General features: G+C 40.2%; 1 protein-coding gene across 2 annotated transcripts in view; it reads right to left on the bottom strand.

Moving 5' to 3' along the window:
- Nucleotides 1–12,790, bottom strand: part of LOC142032460 (cytosolic phospholipase A2 epsilon-like) — a 38,774-nt gene extending 25,984 nt beyond the window's left edge. For both annotated transcript variants that reach the window (XM_075031110.1, XM_075031111.1), the window contains exons 1-3: nucleotides 12,670–12,790; nucleotides 12,237–12,320; nucleotides 4,964–5,039 (exon numbers count right to left, since the gene is read on the bottom strand). In XM_075031110.1, the coding sequence (XP_074887211.1) occupies nucleotides 4,964–5,039; nucleotides 12,237–12,320; nucleotides 12,670–12,696 (187 nt within the window). In that variant the 5' untranslated portion in view covers nucleotides 12,697–12,790. The remainder of the gene's footprint in view (nucleotides 1–4,963; nucleotides 5,040–12,236; nucleotides 12,321–12,669) is intronic.

Here is a 12,790-nt window from a genome sequence, read left to right as displayed (position 1 = left end):
AGACCAACAGGTTTCCTTCCACAGCTAAGACAGCTTCCACATGCACCCGATTTCTATAGTTAGAGAATATACCTGATAAGCACAGTCACGTTTCAATCCCCCTAAGGTTTTGCCTTGTCCTGCTGCAGCTCTGGCAGCTGCAACCCAGGGATCCCCCTACCCACAGCCTCTTGAACTGGCAGGACAAAACCTATCAGAGAAGTTACTGTCTCTGGGATGAAAGCACCTGTCAGCCTGAAATTCACTCCAAGTAATTTCTCACTGGGACACACAGCTCAAATTCACCTCTGCAGTCCAGGCAGAGTGTTGCAAACACCCAGGTCAAGCCAGACCTGACACCTGCCCTCTTCACCCCGATGCATTAACGAGCCCAAATGCTCTCCGGTAGCAAAGATCAGCTCTTGGTATGTGGGATCAACTGGTACCTGTGTAGGCTGCCACAGTTTCAGAGAGCACTCTTGTCACAGAGACCTCTTTACTCAGGTCTTCAGGGTTATGCAAGACCCAGTGGAGTCCAGGAGAGTTTCACTCTTTCATATTGTACTAAGTTGTAGCAGGGACGGCCACATCGCTGCAGGTCTCTGTCACCGGCATTGCCTGAGAGGTCTGCTTCCACTCTCGGTGCCTCAGGGCAATTGCCCTCTCTCTGTGCTTGGGCTTCAGGTGTGCCAGATGAGGCAGATGCCCTCTCTGATCATCTGTTTGTCCGTGGGATTGGGGTAAGGGTGTCACCTCTGGCTGTGGGCTTTAGGGGCTGCGATCAAACAGCAAGTAAACGCTAATGATGGTAAAGGTGGGCCAGGCTGGGAGCTTGGTACAGCTCTGTGTAGCCACCCAATAACTCATTTATTGAAGGAGAGCGCCTGGAAGTTGTTGGAAAGCCTGTGCCACCATGGTCGTCCTCTCCCATCACCTGGCTCCTTTCTCATCCTTTTGGGAAACAGAATCACTGGAAAGGGTGTTAGAAGCAAGGAAAGGAGCTAATACACTGTTTCCCCTGCCACCTCATCCTGGCCAGAAATTCCTTCTACACATAGGGAATTCTCTAAGACAACTGACATCATTAACAGAGTCAGGAAACATGAGCTTTTGTAAAAGCCTCTGGCACTAATGTCCAGCTGAAGAGGAGCAAATGAACACACCAATGACCAAAAAAGTCACTGTTTTACCCAAAGCTGTCTGCAGTCTCGGACTGAGGAGCGGAACACCACCGCAAAGCAGGTGCCAGACTGTAAAAGCCCCATAAACTTCACCAGAATTGCTTCCTTTCTAGCATGCCCACCACCTCCCCAGCCTAACTGCATACGGGTGTTGGAGCCTAGTGACGACACCCAGCGCCGGCAGAGCAGCAGGATGAGTGTAAGTGATTTTATCTGGGCGCCCGCCTCTCTAGTGCCCACAGTGAGATCAGGGAGTGTCAGAAATGTGTGTTTGAGTCTGACCCATGATTACGAATTGGCATAAGGTTCAGTTAGAAACACAGTGAAAACTAATTAGCTCAGGTCTGCCAAGAGCATTTGCATACGATAAGACAGAAACCAGTTGTATGAAGTATGAAGCAGATGTCAGAGTTGAACATTATCTAAGTATGGAGGAGCCCGCAAAAGTGGTGGAGCGACTGTAAGTATGTGAAAAGGGCTAATTGATCCATTGAGGAGGAGCAGGGTGCTTTCTTTTTGTTTTAATTTTTTTCTTTGTGTGAAAACTTATGCAATTATTGGCAAGCTCCACCAGCAAGTGTTGTCTACAGGCAAAGGTGTAACATCAGATTTCAGGATAAGCTGGGACTCCATCCCAGTCTTGCAAAACACACATCCCACAGGTCTTGAGGTACATGTTTAAAAAACAGCCAAGAGAAGCTGGGTGCACTCAATAGCGAGGAACGTCAGTGGAAGCATATAGAAAGCGCCATTCACTGAAGCCAGGATTTGGCAAGTAAGTCAGGGAAAAAAATAAGGACTCTAATGGCCAAAGGACCTGGTGTGACTGCACTTGCAACAAATGGATTGAAAATCAGGGAAATGGAGCATGTTTTAGCCAAGTGGAAGTGAACAGAAACTCAAGCGAGCAGATAACCGCATGCTTAGAAAAGATGGGAAGCCAGCATGCGGGCACAAAAAGCAAGTCATAGAAGCTGCTGCACTTGGTTGGAGAGGTGGCTTGTTCCTGGGTTTGATACTTGGAAGATGAAAATCTAGGGAAATCTGAAATATGTTATCACAAAAATTGTCAACCTTCCACTGATATCTTAGTCAGATAGCACCTGTATCAGCTGCTTACAATCCATTTTCAGGGGAAAAGATCATATTGCTGAGACAAGGCTAGGCAAACATAATTTTCTAATTGTCATCAGCACACGTTAGCATGTGTAACTATTCTAGTTTTCTGATACTTCAAATACTTTCAACTGTCAAAACCAAAACATTAAGCTAAAAGGACATTGGTATCAGTGCAAAATCAAGCACTTAAAAATTACAAGATACCTTTTTGCATAGTAATGAAGTATTTAAATCACTTTGTATCACACTGTTTTTCCTGGGAGACCAGCTTTTTTGAGAGCACAGGCAGGTTTCTGCTCAGTCAACAGAGCTATTTAATATTTTATCTTCCTTGTTCAATGGTATGGTGGTTTACTGTGCTCCATTATGGTATGACATCCTTAAGAAACAGGCCCAAAGTCACAATGTACCTGGGGAATTACCAACAGAGAGAAAGACATCCTTTTCTTCACCTACTGGTCCCCAAATCTTATTTACTGGTAACTAACAAAAGAATCTGAAGATACTTCTCACTGTTTCCAGAACTTACCTTGCTTCTTAAATTAGGATCCCTCTACACATAGTAAGAGACAACCCCTTTCAAAATAAGCACATCATCTAAATAGACAAGAGAGAAAATGTGTGGAAGAAGATATTCTGCTATCCATGTTTTATAGATAGGGCAACAGAGGCACAGAGTGTTTGGGTGACTTGCCTAAACTTACACAACAAGTCTGTTGGCAGAGCTAAAAACTGAGCCCACATATCTTGGTCCCTACTCCAGAAATGTACATTTTGGTGACAATGGGAATTTTCCAAATGTCTGCATCTCGTTATGGAAGAATTCTTCTGAAATCCCACTGTCCTCAGGATGGAGGACAAGATCATAACAGTAACACTATTTTCTGAGAATGCAGCATCATTTTACTTTGTGCAATCCCTTTGCCTAAGCCGGTGAATCATGATTCTTATCTTGTCATTCAATTTCCATTCTAGATCAAAGGTGATACTAAAAGAAATTAAATCAGCACTTCAAAGAAACGAAGGTAAGGTCTTGCACATATGTGCAGTGTTTCACAGCTGTGAAAAAGAATAGAAATTAATTTGACCTTCTTTGCTATCCTATGATATTTCTTCTATTGTCTGCAACCCAGTATTACAGAACGTATGAACTAAACACTTCTCTCCGTTTGGCTGGAAAATTGACAATGGTGACATCTATGTTCTTGAAGCACCAAAGTGGTTGGAATATAAAAAGGTGATTGAGGAATTTTCTTTGTAGAATATTGTTCCATCAGAAGATGAAGATAAAAACAAATGGTAGCATTTGGGGTGAAAATGTTGCCATCTCTGAATTATCCAGTGGAAGTCAAGTAATGCTTACGTGGAGAAAACAAGAAGATATCCTGCCATGTCCTTAGCCTTCCTCAAAGTCTGTCTGATGACTTACTGGCTCACAGAAAGATGGACCTTTAGAGCTGCTTGTCCACTAGTGAGGAGTCTAGTCCAAAGCAGCATTCTGAAGCAAAACCTGTTAGGGTTTCCAGGCCAAAGTAATCTGGAGCGGAGCTGCTGCTTCACTGGCAGCGTGGGGCACCTCATCTTATATCTTTGGAAAAGTTGTGCCCGTCATTGTCTGAGTTTCTAACTTCAGGGAGTGTATCAAGACAATCTGAGAGTCCTTGACATGCAGTGTACAGACATTTCCTCCAATAACTTTGTTAACTACACCTAAGCCACCACATTTTGGAGTACCATAGCTAAAGGATTGCCTCTTGGTCTGTGCAAACAGCAATTGTAAATGACTTTTCACTTTGATGGATCCTCTAGTTGTACTAAAAATATTAAAAAGTGGGAAGACAGAGGAGAGGGGTAACATGTTATTTGAAATGTTGGGCAGTGGAGACGCTGTGGTACTAGTGAACTTCAGCACAATCTCCCAAAAAGGAAAGAAAATGCACAGTGAAAGGAGGAAGAACAGTATAGTAAAGGGATATGCAAAACTGTGGTTATTACTGACCTGACAGGTTCATGAGGCACATGTAGGAATGGCAGGAGAAAATTCTCCAGAGAAAAACCTCTGTAGAAGTGGAGCACCAGGTAAGGGCTGGCCAAATGCCACACATTTTCAGAACACTTTGCATGTAAGCTCTAACATATCATGTACTACAGTCCCCAAAAGATTTCAGTTACACATCTTTCAGTGGGGTGCAAGAGTCAGAAACATCCATAACAACATGGCTGGCTCATGATATGTACACTATACATCTCACTGAACTTCTGAGATGCAGTGGGGCTCTTTAGAGCAAAGAATTGTGAACAACTGATGTGTAAAGATTTCAGCCTTGTATTGTATGTATTTGTTATAGACATGGGATATGAACACCTTGGTATTAAAACTGGTGTTAGGATATTTTCACACCTCTGAAATAGCCAACTTGTCTGTGCTTTGCTGACTGATGAAAGTCTTAAAGATTTAGTCACTTTGCTACCTGGCATTGACCTGTTGCTGAATTCTTAAACCCCAAACAGCAGAGAACCTTTGAAATTGTAAATAGATATTCTGTGGCAGAAATTGGCTTCGACTGTGATTTCTTAGCTCATATGATTTGTGTGTTTTGCATTTGTGCAGTGGCTAGCACAAGCAGGGGCTGATCCAGTAATTTTAGAACTGTATAATGTCAGTAAGAAAATCTGGTACTTACAAAAATCTGCCTGATGAGCATTTCTCAACTTTATGATTCTTACAGTGAGCAGGGAGTAAGGTGACATTTCCTCCTGCTGAAAAAAATAACAAAGGAGATGTGCTTTAAAGTTTGGGATACGTGTATTTATTGTAATGACAACCAAACACTGAAAGGAACCTAGGTTCTGCTGAAGCCATCTCTTCCAGTTGGCATCACAGCAAAAATACAATAGGCAACAAAATGCACTTTTTACACAAACCTAATCAACCCCTAAAGTCTGCAGTCACCAAAGCATACAAACAGAAAGCATGGAAGGAAAGGATGAATAGGAAAGTGGAGACAGGAGGTAAATAAGCTGAGAAAGTTCAGTTAGCTACATTAAATCATACATGTAGTCATCAGCATCCAATACAATAACACAAAATTCAGTGAATCACAAATCAGAAATGCTCCAATTTGGGTTGAAAAAAAGAGAAGGATCTTTTTAGGTTTTCTCACTTGTTTTTAAAAGAATCATTTTCATGATGGAAGGGTGTCTAAGGATTAGTATTAGCACCTTAGGGAATGTCGCAGGCCACCAGAGCAATACAGAGCTTTGGACAAACATTCCTAGCTTGCTTTGTGGGAACAGAAATTTTCCTTACTCAATGTGGTTAGCTGATTGATAGACATGGAGTAGTATAACAAAGTACATGGTTTTGACTACAATCCATCTCAAAGAAGGCTATCTCCAATTCCTTGTTGAAGATGCTAGGCTTCACCAGCCAGGTCTGTAAAAGTTTTGACAATCACATGTGCTTTAGGGATTTTTACATCTTCAGAGAACACGTCCATCATGTCCAGCAGCAGCAGCTAGAGCAACTAGGGTACCAGCAGAAAGATGCAGAAAATGGGCAAAGCTTGCTATGGCTGCAGCACAGATAGCTGTCTGGATTCCCTGACTGTGGGAACATTTGTGGAAGATTTGTTAAAATAGCTGAAGTTTATAGAAAGGAAAGAGATTTGCACCATGGTTGTACACAAGAGACTGAATGAAAAGGGTGAATCAGCACTGCGAATGGCGACCTGTATCATAGTTTAGGAACAGAAGCAGAAGAAAAGGAAGAATTTCAGAAATTTCAGACTATATTGAGTAATAATTCCCAAGCTGATGTGTGATTATAATAGGAACAGGTCTCGTTAGATAGTTGGGGTAACACAGCAAGACTGCAGTGAATGCCAGAGGACAAGGGTCTGCACAAGAAAGAAAATACTCTTTCAAAGTCTGTCAAAACCTGAGGGCTGACTGAATACAAAGATGTTATCAGCAGATTCTGTATTGGCTACCTCCAATGAGAGGGGAAGATATAAATAGTATAACATATATATTAAAAAGCGACCTTGAGAGAGTAAGGTTATGGAATAATAATTATTTTTTGAAGGACTTCTGAGTAAAGCATCAATAAAACCAAAATGTTATAGCATTAAAATGAGGTAGATTTGGGAATAGGGAAGTGTAGTTTGCAGTTCTAACAGCAAGGGTCTGTGGAAATTATAAAATGACCAAACTAATTATGATGACACTTGTAGATTTGCAGAAAGATATTCAGCCAAATAATACTGCAGGCATAGTATGTATCAGGGTCAAGCAATAGGGGCCACTTCAGTGATGTGGAGGCCTGATGGTAGTCACTCATATTCAGGAAGAGTTCAGGGAGGAGTTGACATAATGGCAGAAGGCAAATAGATCAGTAATTCTTACTAAAGTCACCTCACAAAACAACAATAACAACAACAACAAAAGGCGGCCAAAATAAGAAGCTGTTGTGAAAGGTAATGACTAAAAGTTTGAAAAGATTATCTGAAGTGAAAATGGAGGAGTGCTGGTGGAAGATGATGAAATAATTAGGCAATGTTATCTATTTTCTGAGAAACATCAATTAAAATAACAGGGAGAAACTCTGGAGTGAAATAAGAGAAAGCACATTCACGGGTGCTGCTACGGTGGCAAAAGTCAAAGACTGCTGAAAAGGTCAAAGTATAAGAAATCAGTGAGACAAGACAGTACATCAGCTGAAGTGTGTAAAGCATTGAACCACGGGGAATTCATCATGACAAAATCTAGCTTAACCTCCCAAACCATTTCCATCTCTACGAGGAAGACAGACATGAAGGTCATAAAAGGAATTTGCAAAAAAATTGCAGTAATTCTCAAGCTATGAAATTATCCAATGAAATGGCAAGAATGAATTTTTCAGAAAATGCTGGGTAATTTAAAGGCATATTAAAATAAATGTTAACCAGTTAACCATAAAGCTTTTCCCATGAGCTCAAGCTTATAATCAGGAATCATAATGTCAGAATATTTTCAGTAAGTGGACTAGTTAAAGTGCTAATACTTTTTGCTGTGAGGTAAAGCAGCAGCACACCCATAACAAGAGGGCTATTAAGTGCTGAACAAACGCATTCTCTTTATCAGGCTATAAGGAGTAGAAGATCTTGGCTTCTGGGTGGGTGTATTCCAAAACTAAATAGGAAGTTAATCACTGTTGCTTAAAGTCATATGTAGGGCACAGGATATTTTATAGGGCTGTTTGTTCTAAACAGGGAAGCTAAGATCTCAGCATTATCAGAATCCGGGCTGAGCCAGCTCCACACTATTGTTTCAACCATTATTGTTAGACCATTCCTTTTTCATCGCCAAAGAATAACTCCATGTCTTCTTACCTCAACCTGTTTTGTTCTTAAAGAACAAACATTCATTGGGTGTGTTCATTTGTTTGTATACCTTTGTCAAAAATAGTACTTAAATTAGAGAAACATAAAACTTCAGCAGATGTATCTCAGTGGAAATAAAGGAAAGAGTTAAAGGAATCGCATTTAGTGTTGGTGCTCTCTTAGCCTTCTTTAATGGCATCAGTCCTTCAGCCAGCACTTTGGAACATGTATTATTAAAGATTGTTGGAGATGTGCATGAACTACCATGACTTTTTAAGAGGTAGAGTGACAGAAAGAGAAACAAGCGTGGGTTCTGCAAAGACACGTTTACACCAAGCCACTGGCTGTGCGCTCATTCCCAAGTGCCGTTGCAGCAGACTAGAGTACAGGTTATGTGAAGAATGTATCACAAGAACCTCATACTTTGCATGCAAATGAAGACAAACTGATAAGAGACTTAGAGTATGGGAGGGCTGTATTAGGAAGGAAAAAACCCCCAAACCCTGAAACAATAGAACATACCCAGTGTTTCCATGAAGAACAGCAAGATGCTACACAGATTAGACAGTGTCAAAGGTTATGCAAGGGTTCAAACACCTAATTTCATGTGGAATCATGGTGAGAAAGTGGATGGGGATATTTGGTGCCACAGGAAGATGTCTTGGTGTAAAGAGCAGTTTAGTTAAATTTGAAGAGCTTGCCAAGGGAACAATAGGGGAGAGTACCCAATCAGCCATAATGTACAGATTAGAAATTTGATTGAATGAGAAGCAAGAATTATTTCTCACCTCCAGGAGGAGGGCTCTGAGTAGGGGCTGTGTAAGAGAAAAGCCAGTGAGCTGTGCATGGGACCTCTGTGTACCAGGAGAAAAATCTCACTGTATTGCCTGAGAAAACTGAGCCCTGTGAGATACAGGCTATGTCAGCCAGAGCACACCCAGCATTCAGTCATGGAACAAAGACTACAAGAGAGAGAATGGAAAAAGACACTCAAGGAATTAAGAACAGAGGAAAGAGCTAGTGATGTGAACCTGAGAGATGCATTCAGTAAGTGTGTTCGGTGGCAGAGAACATGCAGCCAGGCAAGTCATGGCTGAGCTTCCCTCAGCCTAAGCCTTGCTCCCTGGGTCTATTGATTGGGTCAGCATGGTTTACTAGCAAAATCCCTGCTGGTATTAGCCTGCCCCCAAGAGTAATGATTACTTTAAATTCAAAGGAATAATGAAAATGCTAGTTTTATCTCCATATTCTCAACATTTTTACCAGTTAGGAAAGGGTTTTCACAGCACTCAGAACCAATCTGTAGTCTGAACCCCTCTCACTTTCTCTCAGTATAACACTCAGATGGCCATATTGTGCAAATCAAAGTCCTTCAGAAAACAACACAATCTGTTCTAGAAAACATTTTCATCCTCTCCTTAGGGCATCAAAGGAGGAACAATATTCAGTGATCAACATCATCATTTGAGACACCAATGCTTTTGAAGAGAACTGCTAACTATTAAGAGAACTATTAACTATAAAGCAAATCTCTGAGACAAATGAAAAGGAGACTTATCCTCCTTAGAGGAGGCAGTTAATGAAAAATTACTTCATATAATACTTTTCTGATGGCCAAATGGCAGACATGAAAACTACTCCAGAAAATTCAAAGAGCAAAATAATGTCTTCTTATAACCGAAGCTCAAGTCCCTGGTGCCATCAATGGAAGTCATGCAACTAAACAACTTTTCCCTCTAGTCATCATTTCATTGCAATAAGACATTGAACAACACTAATAAACTAAAAAGCAAGTGTGTTGCTGCTGATGATTATCACTTGTATTCCATTAAAAAAATAGTTAGTTCAGGGAGTTGGTAATGTAAACAACTATCCATGAGTGACTAATTATCATAAACAGCCAGTTTCAGCACAAAATTTGCATTCCATATTAAGCCAGGAGCAACTCCTGATACCTAGAATAAGGAACGTATTGGCAAAATTTGAGAATCCACAGTACAGAGATGAGCAAATCCTCTTGCAGTACCCGCTAATAAAGATAAGTCTGTGTATCCTGAACCTCTGAACTTATCCCTGCAATGACAGAGTGATGGTCAGACTGAACAGCCTTCCTTAAAGGCTCATTGTTACCCCTGCAAAAGATAACCTTACATGACACACTTCAATCACAGATACTTTTTTTAAGAGGGAAGGGAGACAGGGCCCTTGGTAACGTCGTGGCTTTTTCTAGTTTTGCAGCAAACCATTAAGGAATGTACATCATTTTATGTATATCACTTGCATAAATCGAAAACTGATTAAAATTCTCCTAGTTCTTCTCTGGTTTTGGATTTTGTGTCCAGCAGAATACTTTGGTGAGCCTCCCAGCCCTGTGTTAATACTACTAATCTTGAGCTGAGATTATGCTTCCTAGTTTCTTGCTGTTTGCATTACTGTATATAAGTTTTTAGTGCATTCACAGATGATGAGCCAACAACTATTTTTTAAGCTGATAATTTGCCAAGGAAAATCCCATTAGGGTTTTTTTTTTTCATTTTGGAAATAACAAATTATTCTCTATAAGACAATGCACTAACAAATAATATCCAGTGATAAATTTTCTAGATTTAATGTAATTATGGGCTACCTTACTCACAGCTATTTATGATCTTCCTTTAGTATGTTTCATCCTTCCTGTATTCATGTGTAGGGTGCTAGAAGGCAAACTGTCAACTCAGGACTCCCTGAAATAGCTAAAGCGATGCTGTCTTGATGCTCCTATCCATTTTAAAATATGAAAGAAGTTTCGCAAAATTGTTACATTTTCCTGAAAATTTAGCAGTGGGGCATGCTTGGCTTTACACTGTAGGTAGGCAACACAGCTAAATTCCATGTGCAGCCCCTGGGCATGTTTTTCTAAACCTAATCCAATAACTATTCAGTTTATCACACAGCTACCCAAAGTCCTCTCAAACTGAAGCAAGTACTTCGGCAAATATTTGAGCATTAGCATTAAGGAAAGCTTTGCACCTGTTTACTTGTTCTTGTAAGGATTATCCTTCTGTTGCAGATGGCAAGCTATGGCTTGCAAAAAATCAAGCGAATTACTGCAAGCTGCCCAGGAAACCCAGTGCCAGTAAGAGGCAGGAATTGGCCAGCTTGCACAAGTCTGTGCCTTTAAATGCCAATTTTCTGCCAAGCTTGATTACAGAGGAGAGAAAATCTATTCAAAAGGCAGGAGGCAAACAAAGAGTGTCTGAGAAAGTCTTGGTGGTTAAACACCTATGGATAGCAAACAGAACTTTCTGAGGTTCATTTGATAAGGAGAAATTATGACAAGAACAATGAATTAAAGCTGTGGGAAGTGTCCCATAGCGCCTATATGCATGGGTTTATGGCCACAGGATCATTTTATGTTACTTTACATACATTCAAAAACATGTGCTGGATTCTAACAATCTTTATATACATGTAACTACCTTAGTGGTGAAGAAGGATTGGATGCTTTTAGCCATGGATATTCTAAACCAGAACACAACTTCAGTATAAATACAGTAAATCATTACAAAAATGCTACAGAGATCCGGTCATTGTACTGTTTAATAGTTGCTTTTCCTGCTTTAGTACATTCCCTTGCTGAGCTTTAGCACACACACAGAGCAAATTATGAACACCTAAACAGCATGTCAGTTTTGTTATGCTACTTCACCATTTACATCATTTCACACCCCACTGATAGAAATTAGTGTACAAAAAGGGTGACAAGCTATCTGAAGAGCTGCCAGATTGCTACTAACAAGAAATCACTTTGATCAATCAGTTTGATAAAGTTGTGACATACATAAGCAAAACAATGTTTGTAGTTTTCTATTGATTTGGAAGTCTGGTTGCACAAAAAAGAAATTAAACATACAGGTTTCCTATGAGCTATAGATACTTGAATCAAACACCGTTTAAGATAACATCAAAAGTAAGTTAGCTTTTTGTTTGGAGCCCCCCTGCTTTTACTTTGAGGCAGCTTGACACAATGCATAGTCATCTACAAGCTAACTGAGAGTGGAGACAAAAATCATCACTGATACAGCTGGTATGTGTTTGATGCAAATATATCTCTGTCACAGGCCCTGCAAAGGTTGCTAGAGTTCTTGTGCTTTTCTTGTGAAGAGTTGCACAGTGATCAAAGTGGGCATTTGTTCTGGAAATCGGCATTAATTACCAAAACCCAAAGGATCACCAACAACCATACTCTGACTTTCCAACACTGGCAACATTCTCCTTTCATGCTGGGCTAAAACTCCATTAATGTCAATAGTGATAGATAGTATTAAAAGAAGGCCCATTTTAAAAGTAAATTGACAACATTTTCCCTAAGGAATTTCTCTAAGGAATAAAACCATGAAAATAACACAATTTATGTAAACAAAGGAATGGAATAAAAAAATAATGGAATGCAGATGTTTCACCTAAAGAAAATTTTCTTTTGTGAAATATTCCTATTTCTAAATAAGCATATGAATTTTTAATAATCAGATTTGGAAAAAAAAAAAAGATCCTACCCTTCTCAAAAAAAATATTGGTTTAGTCCCACCTATTTTTAGTTTGCTGAAGTTGGTACCTTATCAACGTCGCTTGGGGCTACGCAATGCATCATCCATTTTCTTTCTTCGTTTTCCAAGGGGCTTGATTTGCTGCTTGAATGCTGTTGAGGGAGAGAGAATAAGGGATGAAAAAGAGAGTAAAGACCAATTTTTCTACTTATTTCAACTCCTCAATGTGGAATTGCAATGTGGAGCAAGCAATTCACACCTTCTCATTGTTTGTGGTGGATAAAACGAATGTGCCAGGAAAACATCAGCTGTTTCTGTGCTATATGGAAAGATATTGACTCCAGGTCCTCGTAGCTGCAAATAGTCAAGGAAGGACAATCTTGTTTTCTTGGAGATTTCTGTCCTACAGGTATCAGTGGACTTGACCTGCTTATAGTCTGGTGAAAAATCTAAATCAAATACTCAGAGACTCCTGCCAGGCTTGTTCTGTTTTCCACTTACCTGAGCAAAGGCAGAGGTTGAAGCCATTGCAATCGCTGCTGCATTAAAAGCAGGTGCTGTGAATGGCACCTGAATATTAGACTCCACAGTTGCCAGTGCCTCCTGAAACAAATTTACAGCC

Source organism: Buteo buteo, chromosome 6, assembly GCF_964188355.1.
Source record: "Buteo buteo chromosome 6, bButBut1.hap1.1, whole genome shotgun sequence".
In the NCBI taxonomy this organism is placed as follows: Eukaryota; Metazoa; Chordata; class Aves; order Accipitriformes; family Accipitridae; genus Buteo; species Buteo buteo.
Note: the sequence above shows the minus strand (reverse complement) of the source record. Positions and strands in the feature narration are given on the sequence as shown.